Raw genomic sequence first — 20,406 nt, forward strand, 5'->3', positions numbered from 1 at the left:
CCTCACACACACACACACACACACACACACACACACACACACACACACACACACACACACACACACACACACACACACACACACACACACACACACACACACACACACACACACACACACACACACACACACACACACACACACACACACACACACTCACACACACACACACACACACACACACACTCTTCCACCCACACCTGTCTACGCACACACCCATTACTACACGCGCTCATTCATTACTACACACGCTCATTCATTACTACACACGCTCATTCTCTCCAGTATCTCGTCACCCCATCTCTCTCTCCTCCCTCTCCTCACCTGTTTCCCATATTCTATCATTAGTCTTTCTATTTCTAGTCCTAGTCAGCTGCAAATATGGCTTGACCCCAAAAGAATTCTAACAAAAGGTTTCTCAGTGGTTTACAGTAGTATCAGATGTACTTAAAAACATACTAAAAGTTTACCAAAGTTTGACTCCAAGAAAGGCCCCATTTTCAAAATGGCGGCCGTCAGGACCCTTGAAATTACCATTACTCCTTTGTATTCCTCCTAGACCAGGAATACTGGTGCCAGATACATGTTTGGGCCATGTAATTTTCTAATTAACATATTTGCATGATAGATAAGTGATTACAGTACAATTATATATTAAAGCAATTGGTTACAAGCATATTTATGCATAAAATAAGTAAAATTTCCCTTAAGGCGAGACACTACAGGTGAATAGGGTAAAATTTTTAACTAGCAGATATCACCATGAAACTTTACCAGTTGATTGTCTACATTAAGATGAGAAAAAAAGTATTACAAGTTTTCTGTAATTTAATGTTTAAATATGCAAATTAGGCATTGTCTAATTAAATATGCACTTATTTGCATATAAAAAAAAAAAAAACGAAATCTGAGTATTGGATAAAGCCAGGTTCAAAATAATTGGTTCATTGTGTTCATATATTAGATGGGAAAAAAAATTACTGTGTATGTGATGACAGGGTGCTCCAGCAATCACGGAGCAGTGGGATGATTTAGAACACCAACTTTTGTTGAATTTATGATAAATCTACAGACGCAAACAGACAAAGTGTAGTAAAATAAAGACCTAAATGTGTATTTCAGACTTTTTTTCGCAACAAGTCTGAAAGAAGACATGTTATTGAAGATAAATATCCCAAAATCTCAAAATTGACCAGTGAAAAAATTTTTTTTGCCTGCCGTGTCTCGCCTTAAGTAATTGCATATTTCTCCTTTCTATATCGTTTTGCCTAGTGTTGGTGGTTTCTGTGGTTAATAACCATTCTTTTCATTCCAAAAAAGAATAAATTCATTAGAACTGTGTGGTACTGTCAAATTAGTCAAAACAGGGCTGCCAGGTGAAGGCATGTGCTGATTGTCTGAACCCGTATAGAATCACAATTCATTGGCTGATGGCGTGGGCGCCTCCTCAGTGGCGCAACTTAAGACCAGAATGACGTGGACAAAACTTTGGTGACATAACCATGTCTAGGCCATAGAAACACCTTCACAAGACCTGGGGCAAACTCCATACAAGGCTCAATCACAGAAAGAGCCTGCAGATCCCCCACACGTTTAAGATAGGCCAACGCTAACAAAAGTGCCACCTTGAGAGTAAGAATCCGGTCCGGAGCTGACTCCAAGGGTTCAAAGGAAGGCTCTAATAGCCCCTCCAGAACAACTCATAAATCCCAGGTGGGGACACTAATAGGATGTGCAGGCCTCAAGTGTCTAACTCCACGCTTAAACGAGGAGACCAGACAGTGTTTACCTAAGGGTAGCTCGTTTGACTCCCGATAGGCAGCGATAGCTGACATAAACTCTCAAGGTAGTTGCAGCCACTCCAACCACAAATTTATGCTGCAGGAATTCCAGCACTGAACCGACCGGGCAGCTGACAGGGTCCACTGCATGAGCCGAACACCAAGACTCAAAAACCTTGCACTTAGAGAAATACAGCAGTCTCGTAGAAGGCGCACAAGCGTTATCAATGGTCTTCCAAACATCAGTGGGAAGACCAGGCGCCACTGTCGCTAGCGATTGCCTCTTATCGCCCACAGCCTCCATATCTCGGGTCAAGGATGACAATTCTGCCCTGGAGCTGAGACAGCAGATCTCTCCTGATAGGAATCTGCCAAGGGGACTTCTCCACCAGGGAGCTCAGTTCCGAGAACCACGTCTGGGATGGCCAGAATAGGACTTGAGCTTCTGTCTCGACAGAAAGTCCGCTGCGATGTTCAGGTCCCCTGGAATGTGAACTGCTCTCAGCGAAAGAAACCTGTCTTGAGCCCAAAGCAGGAGGCGGTGCGCATGCCTGTCGAGGGTGCGCGACCACGAGCCCCCCTGGCGATTTACATGGGACACCACTGCCATGTAGTCCGTCCTTATAATGACATGAGTCCATCAGGGCCGGGAGAAATTGATCCAGGGCCAGAGAGACAGCTTGCAACTTGAGGCAATTTATGTGCCACGAGAGAAGCTTGCCCGTCTAAACATTGTACGCCGGTCTGCCCTCGAACAACCGCACCCCAACAAGTCAAAGAGGCGTCCGTCGTGACAACCTGCCAACGGCAAACTACACCCATTTTGACGCCCTGAAGTAAAAAGGGGGAGTCTTTCCACCTCCAAAGAGTGTGAAGGCAACTGCACGACACTCTCAGCAGGCGAAAGGCAGACCAAGAAGGGCGAATGCCCCTGAGTTTCATCCAGCACAGGAATGGTCTCATATGAGGGAGACCCAAGGGCAGCACAGGAGAGGCTGCTGCCATGAGCCCCAGAAGCCTGCGACATATGCCCACCGCTACATGATGGCCGAGCCTGAAACGGGCCAAGCACGCACGGAGACTGGAAACTCGAGCAGGGGCTAGACGGGGCTGCATCGAGAGAGAATAGAGTTCGGCACCCAGGAAAGGGTTCTGCTGAGAAGGAGTTAAGACATTCTTCTGAGCATTCAACCTGAGACCAAGAGACCAGAGGTGTTGGAGAATAACGTCCCTGTGACGAAACACCAACTCTTTGGAATGAGCCAGAATGAGCTAGTCGTCTAGATAATTTAGTACACGGATGCCCTGGAGCCTCAAGGGGGCCAGAGCTGCATCCATGCACTTGGAGAATGTCCGCGGAGCCAAAGCTGGACCAAATGGAAGGACCCGATACTGATACGCCTTTCCCCCAAAGGCGTATCTAACCTGAGGTTTAGTATAATGCCACCTTTATACTCAAAAACATCTATATAGTCCAGTCATTTTAAGCCAAAATGGGGGTCAACCTTGAACAAATTGCAACAGAAGCAAACTCAACTGATTTTGTATCCTCAATATGTCCTGAGTAAGGAAAAAAAAAAGTCCCGAAGAATCCCATTAGGGGAAAGTTTCGAAAAAGACCCAAACATAGCCTATTCATACACCAATTCATTATTTTTCTTACGTGAATAGGGTAAAAATTTTAACCTTTAGATATCACCATGAAAATTACTGAGTTGATTACTTGCATCAAGACAAACAAAAAATGTATTACAAGTTTTTTTTTTTAAATTGTTTGTTAACATGGACAAATGGTGCATAATCCAATTGCATATGTGCTAATTTGCATAAATGCCACAACAGATCTAAACATTGGGTCTAGCCAGGTGAAAATGTCTTGTTGAGTCTTGTTGACACATAACAATAAAATACTTAATGTTAAGGTCTGAATAGAACCAATTTAGGCTACCCATGAGCAGGAGGCAGGAAGAAGTAGAGGCAGGAAGAAGTACTTTAGAAACCAGCCTTTATTATTTTTTAAGAGATGGAGTTTGGGGCTGGGTCCGTGGGACTGTTTCTGGGGGATGAGTCTGAGGGAAGAACAGGAGACATTGGTAAGGAGAATGCAGAAGACAAAAGGTAAGTAAAATAAAAACGGAATCCCCAGAAACAGTCCCACGGACCCAGCCCCAAACCCCATCTCTGCAATAATAATTAATAAAGTCTGGTTTAAAGTATTTCTTCCTGCCTCTATGTATTAATGCTCATGGGTAGCCTAAATGGGTTCCATTCAGACCTTAACATTAAGTATTTTACTGTTATGTGTCAACAAGATTCAACAAGACATTTTCAACATGGCTAGACCCAATGTTTAAATCTGTTGTGGTATTTATGCAAATTAGCACATACGTAATTAGATTATGCACCGTTTGCCCATGTTAACAAACTATTTAAAAAAACTTGTAATACAATTTTTGTTTATCTTGATGTAAGTAATCAACTCAGTAATTTTCATGGTGATATCTAAAGGTTAAACATGTCATAGGCTAAATCGTTTACATCTTGTGTTCACCCCAAACAAAGATAAAATCTTACAGTTATCTCACAAAATCATGTATTCCATAAGTATGTAATCCTGTCAGTGCAATTTAGACAAGTCCAATGGAATCATAGACCCAGAAAACATGGGGTTAGACACCAAGATTACTTGGCTAGGTCAAATAATGAAGGAGTTAAGGCCCTTTCACACCGGATGCGTAACGAAAAAGCGAATAGTTCGCTTCAAAATCCATCACATGAGCCGCGTAAACACGGTCTCTCTCTATCTTTGACGATTAGCTTTCTATCCCAAATGTAGTTTAGCCTGCTAGCCTACACAGCACAGGACTATACAACAACTAAAACTATCACACAACATACTCACAGTCGTGATAACCGAGTTGGTTGGCAATGCTACGCCACACAATCATTGTCCTTGTAGTATATGATTGGCTGAAGTCTTTTCTGTCGCCGCAAAAGGAAAAAAAATCGACATCGAAACGGAAAAAAAAAGTCGTTTTTTCGCCACAGCACATTCGCGTTCGGTGTGAAAGCACTCATTACACAAACAGCTGATCAAAAAATAAAACCATCGCGCGAATTATTCGTGCGTAAAAATCGCGTCCAGTGTGAAAGGGCCTTTAGGATATTTTAAAGGCTTCCTGCCCATCTTGGACGCCATCTTGAAAATTACACCTTTCTAGTGGTCAAACTTTGGTAAACTTTTAGTATGTTATTATCCTAATACTACAAAAAAACAGCTGCGAAACCTTTTGTTAGAATTTTTTTAGGGTTAGGTGTTTTTTTCCATATATGCAGCTGCCAATCCCCTTTTTCTCTTCTCCTCTGTCGGATTATTGCTGACTGTCACTTTTCCCTGCTGAGGAGAGTTGCAGATCAGCGCTGCTTTCTATCTGGGATTTAAGTAGAAAGCTGCTGTTATATTGTCTCTCATTTTTTCTGTTGGACATTATATTAAGAAGAGACTTGTTTTCTGTCTGCCTATTCGGCCTGCCTTGTTTCTATTAAAAGAGAACTGTATCTGCTTTACGCCTTCGGGGTCCTATTTATCTCCACATATAGTGTTTTGACCTCGACAACCCAACTGCATTTTACCGCAAACTTAAACACCTATGGCCACAACACATATGTTCTCGTTCACAGTGAGCTTTTAGAGTTCTGTGTGCTTGTGAATCCTTTCATTATTACCAACAAAGTGTAAACCCGCTGTAAATAAGAGATTCATTGTGCAGTGTAGACTGCTTTTTTGATTATAGCGGGAGTTTCGCAGGAGTGTGTAGATCTCAATGAACAGGAGCTGAACGTAGCATAAGCTTATAAATGGAGCATTCTTTGCTCGCTTTCTGTTTTACAATTTGAATAAAAGTTTTGTTGGACACTGCAAAGTGTCCGGATTTACAGCTGTATTTAAATGCAGGATTGAATCTGAAACTGCAATGATTGACAGTGATATAACCATAGTAAAAGACTTGATGAAAGATGAAAATAGATGTGTGCATCAATTCTTTGAGTGTAAATGCAAAACAATAGACCTAACAGTTGATCTATGTAATGTGTTTCTTTGTCCTTCATTTAATTAATAATTTTTCACTTGATTTTTTTAAATAAAAATTTAACGTAAAAAAAAATTGAAGGGTACATTATTTAAATGTATTATTATAATTATCATCGTAAAAAATACAAATTTAATTAAATTAATATTTAAAGGTGAACTAAGTAACTTTTTTACCTTAACTGAACAGCTTCGGAGTCATTGGAATGGTTATATTACTTATTTCGGGTTGAATGGTGGTCGTTTCGCACCCCCCTGGTGCCCGTGAGCGGAAAATCTGCACTTGCAACTTTGCAACAACGGCCGCCGCGTCAGGAAGTATCGCATGATATCAGGTCTCGCGATGTAAACAATTGCTTTACGGCCAAAAGAAATCTGCTAAAATTCTGTCATTATTGCGCTCGCTCACGCTGTTCGAACCCGAATGAAGAAGACGTTTTAAAGAATGTCCCATCTGCTTTTATGTCGTTGATCTACTAGCCTCTGGTGTCTGAGAATCGCCAACGAGTTTTTACAACAGTGTTGTCAAATATCTATTCCGAAGCTGTGGGGGGAGCTCTAGAGAGAAACCTGCGAGCAAAAAGCGAGAATACAGCGAAGAAATCCCGAAACTACTGAATGCTGCTTTAATACAATAGTAAAATAAAACTGAAATTTGACTGGTATTGGTACAAACGACCCTAGCTGAAACATATATTACTGTCAAACACTGCAAACCAATCAGAACAAGATAATTGTAATGCATTACTGGACGAATGTCCTGCAGGTTTAGCAGTGCTTGTATGAACATATTAGCCCGGTTCTGCCAAAACTACATTGGCTGCCTATTATGTCTCAATTGTTTTGTGACATCACTGTGAACGGCACGGGTGGGCGTGTCTTACCTCATTAATTTATACCCTGCAGCACGAGTACGTCATACTTTTTCTCTTTCTTCCCAGAAGTTGTCTTTTTATTTGCTCGTTTTCCTGGATAATCTGAAAATACAGAGATGATGATAAAAAAAATATAAAGAGAGAAACAAACAGTGTTGCTACATATACATCCACATATAGGATGTTACAGCTGTACAATCTTAAAGAAGACATTAACAGACTCGGACTGTAAAATCAGCTCTCTGAGAACTCAACAGCCAACATCTAAGTTTGTCTTGACAAACTTATTTATATAGTTATATACTTGTTATTTTTGATAGATGATTAAGTGGGATCCAAAAGTCTGAGACCATTTGTAAAAATGTCTCTAACTTTTTTTAAATGTAATAAAAATCATTTTATCAGAATAACTTTTTAAAAATCTTAAAACTAAATCACATAAGCTGGAACTCTTGGAACTATGTTCGTCCAATCAGATTCAAGGACTGGAACTGCTGCAAAAATAAATATATAGTTGTTATAATAAATGTTGTTCTACTCACCAGGTTCGAGCACATTGAATCTCCTGAATGTGGTCTGTTCTGTGTTGATGATCTGTAGTTTATAATATCCATATTCTGTGTTTGTGATGTTTTTGATGGTCAGAGATCCAGTCTGAGGATCCAGCTCCAGTCTGTTACTGAATAGCTCAGGATCAGCTGTTCTTGAATCAGCTCTAGCAATGAGACTGTTTTTGGCTCCAAACATCCACACTATCAGATCATCTGGTTGGATTTCAACACCAGCCTCAAGAAGGACATTTTCTTCCTCAGCCTCTAATTTCGTCTCGGCTTCATGTCACAGCAGAGCACAGAAACAGAGAAGTGCAGAAGAAACAAGTGATAAAAACTCAGTGAGTGTTTTAGCGCAATTTTCTCACGTCATGGGATCACAAGAGATACTAAGAGATAGTAAATCTTTTCCTGGATTTTTTTTGTGCGTTCCCGAGATTAGACCTTCCTTAACATAATGAAAAACCCGAAAACCCGAAGTCTCTAGGTGGTCTGGTTGAGGAGTAGATAGAAGTGCAAGATTGGTGCGCACAGACGCACAGAACAGAAATCATGAGTTAACAATCGCAATTTTGTCCGGTGGAAAATTGCGCTAAAAAGTGTGAATGAATTTAGTTTGTAGTTTTTACATCAGATGCATTTAGATGAGTCTTTAACCTATTTTGGCATGTTTGGAGATAGCCATAGGCACTTAGTTATCCATGAACTAATCTCAACATGATTATATTACCTACATTAACAAAACATGACGTAAAATATGATCTAGTGTTTACATGTTTAAGCCATGACATCCTAATTAATTTGACCCGATTTTTTTTATTTTTTTTTATTGTTCATCAGAGTGGTCCAAGACGCGCTTTTGTCGCACTCGAACCACGAAAATGACTGGAAAATACAGAGATGATGATAAAAAAATATATATATAAAGAGAGAAATAAACAGTGTTGCTACATATACATCTACAGATAAGATGTTACAGCTGTACAATCTTGAAGACGACAAACTCGGACTGTAAAATCAGCTCTCTGAGAACTCAGATCATATTTCTACAACATGAATTGCTACAGATGTTTGTCCTCAAAAACCTTGAACAAAATTAATAAAGTAGATACTGATACTTCAATTAGACCTCATGCTGGCTTCAGAAGATTTGTCCATTTTAAAGATTGACAGATGTGAATGTGAACTGCTCCTGTTGGGCTTTATTTTGTTATAATTACCAGCTGACTGTACATTTTCCCTTATTTAGAACAGACACTGAAGAAATAATTATGTTGGCTTGAGAAAGCCAAACTTCAAGCTTTTAACACTTCTTAAGCCAACATCAAAGTTTGTCTTGACAAACTTATTAATATAGTTATACTTGTTATTATTTTATAAATGTACAATAAGAAGAAACTATAATCACAGTGTATGATTTTATCTGACCTGTATACAAATCCACTCACTGGATTAAGTGGGATCCAAAAGTCTGAGACCATTAGTGAAAATGTGTCTTTCATTTTTTTTTTTTTTTTTTTATCTAATAAAAAAAAAAAAAAAAAAAAAAAACATTTTATTCGAAGAACTTTTTAAAAATCTTAAAACTAATCACATAATCTGGAACTCTTGGAACTCTGTCCGACCAATCAGATTCAAGGACTGGAACTGCTGTAAAAATAAATATAGTTGTTATAATAAATGTTGTTCTACTCACCAGGTTCGATCACAATAAATCTCCTGAATGTGGTCTGTTTTTTGTTGCTGATCTGTAGTTTATAATGTCCATATTCTACGTTTGTGATGTTTTTGATGGTCAGAGATCCAGTCCGAGGATCCAGCTCCAGTCTGTCTCTGAATCTCTCAGTAATATCAGCTGTTCTTGAATCAGCTCTAGCAACGAGACAGTTTTTGAGTCCAAACGTCCACAGTATCAGATCACTTGGTTGGATTTTAACACCAGTCTCGAGAGGGACATCTTCCTCGGCCACTGATTTCCTCTCGGCTTCATGTCACATGCAGAGCACAGAAACAGAGAATTGCAGAAGAAAAAAGTGTGAATGAATTTAGTTTGTAGTTTCTACATCAGATGCATTTAGATTTAGACTCTTTAACCTATTTTGGCATGTTTGGAGATAGCCAAAGGCACTTAGTTATCCATGAACTAATCTCTACACGATTATATTACCTAAATACACAAAATATGATGTAGTAATTACACGTTTAAATGACATGATGGATTTATTGCCAAACAACTCTTTGGCTATATGTGATTCATTTTTCTACATTATTAATACAAAACTGCACCCTCATCCTGTCCTTGGGTCATTAATTTGACCCAAAACACTTTTAGGTTTTTGGGAGTGGTCCAAGACCCTAAGACTTTTGTCGCACTTGAACCACGAAAATGATTGGATTCGAGTAGTCAATATAACCGAGTAACAAATCCTTCTCTCACGGATCAATTTAACCCCTTAGGAATGGATGGAATGCTTCAGTATTCATGGAAAAAACTAAAAATGCGGTTTTGAATGCATGAAATGAACTGACTTTGTGCTAAATTGAAAGGGTTATGCATGCAATTGTGAGTTATTTTTAATTTATGTTGAAAGAATGTAAAGAATGTGCTTAAACAATTCTTTACCTATTATGTATTGATAAAATCTAGTAATTTAAAGGTAAATAAATAAAAATACCCAAAAAGCTTTAAAGCTAAAGAAATCAGAGTGTGTGCCCATCATACTGTAGCAAGCCTGAAGAGCAGTGGCGTAGACCTCCTCCGGGGCAGGGGCGGAAGGACCAAAAAGGGCACTTTTTAAAAAAACATTTATTTTTTAAATAAATCACCTGTATATTTAAAGCAGTACCCGTCTGTCTGTTGTGTTTTAATATATTTTAATGACTTCCTCACAATTATTTGGAAGATCTCGCTCGATGGAGAGCCTCTCTTCATTAACAATGAAAAGATGTTGATACAATTAGAATGCATAACACATCAAACAAAAATAGGGAAATTATGATAATATTACTAAATATTATTTCCTTTACCAAACAAAACAGAATCAAGTATGTAATTATAAGGAATTCATGTTTAGTTATGTTGATGTTATAAATGTTATTTATGTATTCATGAAAGTGTTAGCTATCATGAAATCAGTAACACTTTACAATAAGGTTTTATTAGTTAAATTTGTTAACATGAACTAATAATGAACTGCACTTCTACACCATTTATTAATCTTAGTTAATATTAATTTCAGTATTATTCAAATCAAAAGTTGTATTTGTTAACATTAGTTAATGCACAGACTGTGACATAACATGAAAAAAAAACAATTAAAAGTTGTATTATTATTAACTAAGATTAACAAATAGGTCTACAGCCTAACAAATGTTTTGCTCATGATTAGTTCATGTTAATTAAAATGAATAACAAACAAATGAACCTTATTGTAAAGTGTACTATGAAATCAAAGATATAAATTCCTTACAATTTAGAGCTGGACATGGACTTAAAATTTCCTTTCACTAGATGTATTTCCCCAAGCTAATAACACTTGCTATGGCATTGGACAAAAACGAATGACATTGTCAGACTCAGAATGCGGCTGGAATTAAGTTATACTTTTATGATTGTTAAGCATAACTCACATGCTGCCGCAAATTTTACAGTAGCACACTGTAAAAAAAAATCCTGTAAAAAAACGGTAAATCTCTGGCAGCAAAGTTTCCAGACGGGTTCTGTTAAATTACAGCAAATAACCATTTCACAAAATTACAGGCAAAAACCGTAAAAATACAGAATTGACTTTACAGTCAAAAATAATTAAATTACAGTACATTACTGTTAATAATGGCTTATTAAACCGTGGAAAAACAGATAAATTATGTCAAATTACATAAAAAGAACATTTAACTTTAAGGTTAAACTGTAAATTTAGGGTTTTATAAATTTATTTTATAATAATGCTCTGTCTATCTACAGTAATTATCTTTTAATATATAGTTTTTCTGTGTAAAATAACTATGAAGTTATGTATAAAAATGTAATAAGTACATAAATTCAAATACAAAGTTTGTATATTTACAGTTTTAATTTTTTGCAGATCCAGTTTCACAACTTTGACCAATCTCTAATTCAGTACTTAATAATAGCAAATGTACATTCAATTTCTGTTAAATTAACTAAACATACAAGGACGGAATACCTGCACATTTACAGTATTACTCATTAAACAAACACTGAACATCAAGATACGTGAATGATAGGAAATACAGGCTTAGTATATAATTTAGAACATGTAAAAATATCCACATTAAAAGACAATTGCTGTATGCCTTTATACTCTAATATAACTTATTTCAAACATTTACAATTACATTTTATCCAAAGTGACTTAAAATTAAGAGAACAATAGAAGCAACAAGTGCAGTGACAAGTCCCAGTTAGTGTAGCACAGTGCACAATTTTTTTTTTTTAATTAAAACAAAGATTTAGTAGGCTATTATTGGGTCAAGTGTTTATGAAAAGATGGATCTTTAGCAGTTTCTTGAAAATGTGTTGAGTTGGGCAGGTCATCCCACCAGCAGGGAACAGTCCAAGGAAAGGTCAGTGAAAGTGATTTTGTGTCTCTTTGGAATGAAGGCACCACAAGGCGCCGTACACTAGCAGAACACAAGCTTCTGGAGACACACAGATCTGAAGCAGTGAGTTTAGGTCTTGCTGCAGCATCTGGATCAGTTGCAGAGGTTTGACTGATGCTGGAAGGCCTGCCAGGAGAGCATTACAATAGTCCAGTCTGGATAGAACAAGAGCTTAGACAAGGAGTTGTGTGGCTCCGATAGGAAGGGCCGGATCTTTCTGATGTTGTATAAGGCAAATTAGCAGGATCACACAGCAAGGATGGTTTGGCTGAAACCATAAGCAGTTCTGTCTTGGCAAGGTTGAGTTGAAGGTGAAGGTCATTCATCCAGCAAGAATTTTCCATCAGGTAGGCTGAGATGCGAGCAGCAACCGTCAGATCCTCTGGCTGGAATTAAAGGTAAAGATATGTGTCATTAAGTGATAGGAAAAGTCATGTTTCTAAATGACAGAGCCTAGTTACAATACAAAAAATAAATAAATAAATAGATGGGTGGAATCTAACACAATCGTGGTCTTACTGTAGTAAAACCAAACCTTGTGCAGCTACAGTGGCCTCACAAGGATCAAATGAATATTCACATGGGAAAATACAGTATAAAACAAATTAAATGTTCTGCCACTTTTAGTGCAATCATATGACTCAGCCATTACAATATTTTAAATTACTTCTTCCCATACCTTGTTTGCCATGATCATTCTGCTTTCCACTTGACCTGAAATCACAAAAAAAAAAAAAAATATATATATATATTGTTTTAACAACTCAGTATTACATTTACACATGTCAGAAGAATATGTTCCACTGGGACAATGCAAAACCTCAAACGACTATGATCTGGAAGCTGAGCAGGAAAGGCTAAAGGCCCGTTCACACCAAGCACGATAACTATAAAGATAACGATAAAGATAACTATATATGCGTCCACACCAACGACCGATAACGGTCTTTTTATTCTAAGCACGCGCGCGCCCGGATGATCCATATCCATTTTAAATGCGCTAGACCTTTAAATTAGAGTGGATTCTGATTGGCTGTCAGTGTTTTATCGTTCGACAGCTGGAAAAAAATCGTTCTGAAAGTGATCCCAACGATATCGTTCCTCATATCTTTATCGTTTTAGTTGTGGTGTGAACTCTGTTATTCTTTAATATGGAGAACGATTTTTAGAATTATATCTTTATCGTTATCTTTATAGTTATCGTCCTTGGTGTGAACGGGCCTTAACAGTGATGTTTTAAGCTGAGACACCTAACGTTAGGGGTGTAACTGTCTGTTCATCTGGATCAATGCAATTTTCATAACCAATGATCAAAAGTATCCTATGAAGCATCCAAAATGTAGATAAGTTCATTTCTTCATCAGAACACAAACATTCCATCAACTTTTATTTTATAAGCCTAATATATGCACATGTATGTATTCTATAGCTAACGTTACGTGTTGGCAAGCAGATGCAGCCAGAATATGCAATTTATCATGTTGTGTTCATATTCTAGTCAACTATCGCGTATTAACGAATATTTTATATAAGTTACAATTAAACGGACTTGTAAACAGATATGTATAACATGTCTACGAAAGCTCGTTTTAGGTCTTTTGAGGTGTAGGTTCAACTGATCTTTCTTAAAACAGATGGAAAATGTAAAGACGCATGCTACATTTTCAGTGTTTTGCTCTCGCCTGTTAACTGAACATCATTTAAGAATGCTAACGTTAGCTTGAAAACTATAAACTTAACACAAATGTAATATAAAATATCGTTCACATGTAACTTAGTATAATGAGACTCTTACCTCAGCCGGTGATCCGTTGGCATGATGTCCGCTCGCTGTGACGAACAAGGCTCACTGAAAAGGGCGTTATTTCCGAAGAATCAAAACGAACTGACTGAAAACAGCTCCTGCTCACGGCTGCTCGCCTCTTGACGAATACGATTGCTTTGAACCACTGTTGATCTCTCAATCCACTTCACGAGAGTAGACTGAATTCAAATCTCCCGCTTGCCCAAACTCGACTGATCAGCTAACGCTAACCGTTGAGGGCGGGAGTAAACAGCGGAAATGAATTTGAATCTGCGTCATCGCGCGCGCGCACTCAAACACACACACACACACACACACACACACACACACACACACACACACACACACACACACACACACACACACACACACACACACACACACACAAAGCCCTAAATGTGAAGCAACTGAGATTTGAAAAAATATTCATAAAATATACATGAAATTATGGGAGAATAAGACAATGAAATAATGATCAAAATGAGTATAAAATAAAATGTGAAATAAAAAATAATTCAGGCCTACTGTAGCCTATGTAGGGTACTGTATGTACAAATCACAGTCTATGGTACAAATACTTTTATTTAACCTTAAAAAAAAAAACTCACCTTAACCTCCACATGCTTAATATTCTGTAAGGAAAACATATTGAATAGATGCAGATTTCCGCAGTTATACCTTCTTTTCTTTGTTTTCTAATTTCACAGAAAAAATCTGTAAAATATTACTTAATAATTTCTGTAAAATTACACATAACTCTGTAAAAATACAGACAAGTTCCTTTTAAAAAACGTAAAATTGCTGTAAAACCAAAATACAAGCAATTACCTGTAAATTTAACAATGGACCTTTAAATTACAGCAAATGCCTTTTATTTTACAGATATTTGCCGTATAATGACAAAACGGTAAAATTCTGTAAAAAAATACAGACAATTACCTGTAAAATTACACTTTTTTTTTACAGTGCATGGTAGGATAAACTTTTCCATATTAGCTTAATGTTACCTGCGGCCCGTGCAATTTGAAGACTCGCGGTGAACTGCTGCGTACAGTGAATTTAATAGACTATCTGCTGAAATGTTTTTCATCTTTTTCCCATTCAAAATAGTGAACCAAGTAATGTACTTCATCAGTGATCTGAGGCTTTATAGTGTCAGATCTTAATATGAAAAGCTATTGTAAAACTGACAGTATATTTCCTCTAATACAATCACAGATGTTCATTAATTATTGCAGTATGATCAATCAGAAAGCAGAAACCATTTTAAATCATATTACACATTTAAACGCTACTATAGCAAAGCTCATTGTTGTTGTCTAGCTTGTATAAATTGTAATACTTACCCACTTGCTTTTTTAGCTTAGAGATCGTGCAGTGAAAGTAAATCACAACTACAACCAGAACCAGCAGAACAGCAACAGCTATTCCTGCTATTCCACCTGGAGACAGACCCGGATCTGGAACAGATAAAGAGAGACAGTCGTTCATTTTGATCTGATTCAGTTTGAAGTTGATCATTTCTCTGTATGAATCATTATTATGAGAAGGCGTTTCCCTAAATTAGTTACCATGATGATTTTCTGACATAAACTACATTTTCTGAAATATTATTACAATTTAAAGTAATGTTTTCTATTTTAAAGGGCACCTATTATGCAAAATTCACTTTTACATGGTGTTTGAACATAAATGTGTGTTGGCAGTGTGTAAGCAAAACCACCCTAGAATGATAAAAATCCACCCAGTGGTTTTTTACAATCTCAATAAATCATAAGCACTGTCTCAGAACGAGCTGTTCTCAGATTCTATTGTGACGTAGAATTGCACAGGCCCCTCCCACGACTGTTGATTGACACTGCAGTTTGAGCATAGCCCCGCCCTGAGTGAGCTGGACACAGAGTCCTCCATTGTTTCGACGCTTCAGCCGCTGTAGACAAGAATGTCTCCTAAGTACTATGTTGATGATAATGAAAGGGAGAGAGAGAGAGTTTATGGATAAGACTTTAATGCACACTTCTTATACTGTGTTTACTCAGCTCTTACAGTGATTCTCTGGAGTAAAACTAACACTTCATCTTTTGTGTGATGTACAATAAACTTCACTGAACTCGTCAGTATATTTTGGTCATCATTCGGACAGGGTCTGCCACAGCAGGCTTGTATTAATAGTGGATAAAAGCAGATGACAAATAAGTTATAACCGTAATTAAACTAAACTATACCTGTTCTATGTCCATACAGCATTCTCTGGCTCTGTGGGCATTATTGTCCGACTCCAAGTCGAAATGAACACCGCAACTGAGTTTCTGTTCTGATATTATCAGATGCGATTGTCTTAGCTTTTAACACAAGCTCGTGAGGCTCCGCCCCCTGTGCAGATAGCAGCAGTTCATTTGCATTTAAAGGGCACACACTAAAACAGCGTGTTTTTCTGAGCCCCCAAAAATGACAATTTAAATACATACACAGATGACACCGATTAACAGAACACAGGTGATACAGATAACGATGATAGTCTTATCACGGGACACAACTGAACTGATAATGGCAGTAACCATAGTAACGAAGGAGTGGCGGGAAAAGAACAAAGGAAAACAGGAACCAATCAAGACACAAACAAAGTCCAAAACTACACTGACATCGACAATTATCAATGTTGAAAACAGTTGCTAAACATCCTGCTTCATGTTTTTTGTGGAAATCATGATTCTTTTTTTCAGGATTCTTCGATGATTAGAAAGTTCAAAAGAACAGCATTTATTTGGAATATTTTGTAACTTAACTATGTTTTAATGTTACTTTTATACAATACAAATACACTAAACATCCTTGCTGAATAAAAATATTAATTATATAATAATTATATATATATATGAATATTGTATATAAATATAAAAAATATATATAATATTGACCTATTATAATTGACTATATATATAAAATTGACCCCAAATGTTTAAACTGTGGAGTAGCCTATTTCATCATGTTCTAATAGTTTTACAATAGTTAAGAGTTTTACAGTAGGTGTTCGATGTAAACATGATAGGCTTTAAATATAATATGATATAATATAATATAATATAAAAGTTAGTGTATTGAATAGGACAGGAAATCTAACATACATTTTTTTTAATATTTAAAAAAATATTCTATGAAAAATAAAGAAACATGAGGAATTATAATTTTTTTTAGGTCATTATATCAGACTCTTTTGTGTGATCACTGAAATTAACTTCATCAACATGACAAGAACACAAACACAAATACTGTGTCCAAGAGTCTAATTTTAATCCAAGCATCTAATTTAATAATAGCCTACTGCATGTCAATACATTGAATGACTAATAAAGACTCACCAGTGACAGAAAGAAGGAATCGCTGTGAGCTCTCACGGCCTCTGATCTGTAGTTCATAAAGTCCACTGTGTTCGGTTCTGGTGTTTGTGATGGTCAGAGATCCAGTTTGTGGATCCAGTTTCAGTCTGTCTCTGAATCTCTCATCAGCTTCGTTTAGTGAGGACTCATTAGTTTCTACATAAATTTTAGCCAGGAGAATTCCTTCATCTCCAAATCTCCACACTATCAGATCGTCTCTCTGTACTTCAACATCAGTCTTTAGAGTGACAGACTCTCCCTCCATCACTGAAATGGATTTCACTCCATCCGTCTTACCAACCACACCTGGAAACGAGCAGAAACAGTTTCTCAGCAAGAGATTAAACTTATAAATAATTTACTCTGTATCTGGAAAGAGTACATTTAAATGTTATCAGATATTTACAGCTCTTAATCGTTGTAGAGAAATGTTAATAATAAAGCTGATAAAAAGCATATTTCTTCTCGTATTAGTACATAAGATCATAAACATTGACGTGTGGAGAGATAACAGATCACACTGTCATGTGACACAGAAAGAAACATCATATGTCTCAGTTTGAGTTAACTGATTCACATATAATACGTGTGCATAAATATAGACCTTATAAATTAAGTAATTTCATGTGAGTGAAAATGAGTGAGTCACTCTTACAAATGTTTTAGGTAACACTTTATCTTAAGGTGATGACATGTGGTTACTATAGTAATAACAGTAAATTGTGCATAATTACAATTAACTAAACCCCAAACCAAACTCTAGAGTAGTTAATTAATATTACTCAGTTGTTATTTGAGTAACAATGTAACAACATCACCTTAAAATAAAGTATAACCATGTTTTATAATAGGCAACATGTCACATTGTTGTTGTATCTTGTGGTGTCTGAGATGGTTTATTAAAACCAATATAATTATCTAATTATTAATGCTAATCTAAATCGGAATGGTACAATAAAAGACTTGGGATAGCCTACTCACCAAAGACAGTAACATGAAATATCTTTATCATAGTCTTTTTTCTAGAGATGGAGAGTTTATATTGTCCTGAATGTGTGATTCTGGTGTTTCTGATGGTGAGAGATCCAGTGTTTTGGTCCAGCTGTAATCTGCCTCGGAATCTCACATTATCGGTTAAATAAATGGAGTTCAAGTCACGCTTTCTCGTTATTTGAGATATGACAGAGTCTTTAGGTCCAAACAGCCACAGTATGGTATCATCGTTCCGTATGTCAGAGAGATTAGTGTGTAGAGTGACAGAATCTCCCTCCATCACAGCCTCCGTCTCTGCACCACACACACCTAGAGCAGAAACCATCAGTTTTACAGATACAGATCATACATCATGCATTTTTCCCGATGTAAGGAATGGTGTTCAAAATACAATTCATATAAAAAAGCTAACTTTACTGATTATGGTAGAATTGGTTAGACCCTGTAAATGAACAAATTCCAGAAATAATAGGAATTGTACAGCAAATTCACTTTTTTTGCTAGACGAACTGTGTAGGTATGCTGGGTAGGAGGGTGCATGTGATCACCGTGGTGAGAAAAGTTTACTTTTTGAGAAGATGTCGACAGTCGACGGCAACTGATTCATTGCTTTTTGCCATATAACACAAACAATCACATTTGCCACATCATTTATTTATTAGGCTACACGTCTGTATCTGTTTCTTCGGCGACATTCCCCGTGTATTCAACGAATAGCCTAGGCATGCCGGTGTCTAAAGTGAAACCGACAGATCAGAAATCCATTACTTACCGTCCACGAAAAACAACAATAGAAATAACAATAACATGTTTTGCATGTTAGAGCTGCGTAGAATCTTAATCAATAAAGATGATCTATGGGCTATTCGTCCCGCAATCTCCGCTGTTTCAGAACCCGCAAAGCCGACTGACATGCGTCAATGTATTACACAAAAAGTCAACAGAGAGACGTTTTTGACAACTGAGAGTTGCGATTTTTTATATTTCTAACTATAGCCTATTAATGACGATGAGGACTATATCCTTGAGAGGAATTTAGGGGCGAGAAAAACAGTAGGCTATACGTCGTTTGCCAATGCAGTAGCCTAACTTCTTCAGGGAATTAACTGAAGAGAAAAAGGTGCGTGCGCGTCCTCCAGGGTTCGAGAAGTCGTGTTTTACCCTATATGGGGAGGTTGCAGACCTGGAGCCGGTAGATATATATAGCCTACGGCCAGTGCCGTCGCCAGAGCTCAGTCTTAAAGGAATAGTTCACTTTAAAATGAAAATTCTGTCATCATATACTCACCCTCATGTTGTTTCAAACCTGTATGAATTTCTTTCTTCTGCTGAACAGAAAGGGAGATATTTAGAAGAATGTCAGTAACCAGACGGTTTTTGGGTCCCATTGACTTCCATAGTAGGAAAAAAATATACTAAGTCAATGGGACCCAAAAACTGTACCTATTAAAAAGACACTAGCACTTATTCATTAGATAATAGTTCTTTATTACTAGTAACAATTATTATTTTTTATTTTTTTTTCCATTGACTTCTATGGGAATCTGTCATTCAGATATCAACTATTCTGTCTGCAGGGGCACAGATAGGATTTTTTAACTGGGGGGGACCAAGCTGTCAGCAAATGATTTAAACTCAATTCGTTATTTGCGTAATTTGGGCTTTAACTAGTGCTCAAGTAGTAACTTTGCATAATTTGGGCTAATGATTTGCATTAAAAAGCCATTGGGGGATTGTTATTTGAAATCATGGATAAACAACAATGACCAAAGGTAAACAAAAGCCTACCTGATCACCACTAGCAATGCATGATCAGACTGTTATTTGACTAGTATGCCAATCACCCACCAAAAACTTCATGTCTTCAGCAATGTTTTTTTTTAAAACATTTGCTTATCTCAGCATACAAAGTCTATCATTATGAACAAAAAAGTTTGGTTTTTGAAAAAACGAGGTGATTTTTTTTCTCTTCATCACCTTTATGACATTTATACAGTCCATTTTTTTCAGTTCAGAAAATCACCGGCTCAGTTTAGAAATAGGGGCTGTTTACACCTGGCCACTTCATGCGTTTTCTGTGATCGGATAGCTATCCGATCATGAAAAGACCAGGTGTAAATGCCCTCCGAAACGCATTCGAGACAGATTTGAATCCGAGCGCTCAAACCACTTCAGGAGGAGGTCTGGGCCGTATTCCAGACGAAGCTGGACAAACAAGTGTAAATGCATCTGGTTGTTGAAATCCAGCGGCGGTTTCTTCATTAGGGCGATCGGGCGACGCACCACCAAAGTGTGAAAGGGACTTTCTATCA

General features: G+C 37.2%; 1 protein-coding gene and 1 long non-coding RNA gene across 6 annotated transcripts in view; both read right to left on the reverse strand.

Moving 5' to 3' along the window:
- The window catches only part of LOC308701992 (uncharacterized protein), a 24,309-nt gene extending 5,041 nt beyond the window's left edge, over window positions 1–19,268 (reverse strand). For 3 of the 5 annotated variants that reach the window (XM_081384539.1, XM_081384541.1, XM_081384540.1), the window contains exons 1-7: window positions 18,867–19,233; window positions 18,083–18,403; window positions 17,084–17,407; window positions 15,071–15,184; window positions 8,994–9,281; window positions 7,289–7,576; window positions 6,756–6,848 (exon numbers count right to left, since the gene is read on the reverse strand). In XM_081384539.1, the coding sequence (XP_081240665.1) occupies window positions 6,760–6,848; window positions 7,289–7,576; window positions 8,994–9,281; window positions 15,071–15,184; window positions 17,084–17,407; window positions 18,083–18,403; window positions 18,867–19,008 (1,566 nt within the window). In that variant the 5' untranslated portion in view covers window positions 19,009–19,233 and the 3' untranslated portion in view covers window positions 6,756–6,759. Of the gene's footprint in view, window positions 1–3,735; window positions 3,851–4,502; window positions 5,213–6,755; window positions 6,849–7,288; window positions 7,577–8,993; window positions 9,282–15,070; window positions 15,185–17,083; window positions 17,408–18,082; window positions 18,404–18,866 lie in introns of those variants that run through there. The other 2 variants (XM_081384542.1, XM_081384538.1) reach the window with 2 other exon arrangements.
- Window positions 11,363–14,212, reverse strand: LOC308701892. The gene is made up of 3 exons (XR_014031529.1): window positions 13,716–14,212; window positions 12,600–12,634; window positions 11,363–12,306 (listed from the first exon to the last, which is right to left on the reverse strand). It is a non-coding gene; the product is annotated as an uncharacterized lncRNA (long non-coding RNA).
- Window positions 19,269–20,406: the final 1,138 nt, after the last annotated feature.

Source organism: Scardinius erythrophthalmus (assembly GCF_964197995.2).
Source record: "Scardinius erythrophthalmus genome assembly, chromosome: 14".
Lineage (NCBI taxonomy): Eukaryota > Metazoa > Chordata > Actinopteri > Cypriniformes > Leuciscidae > Scardinius > Scardinius erythrophthalmus.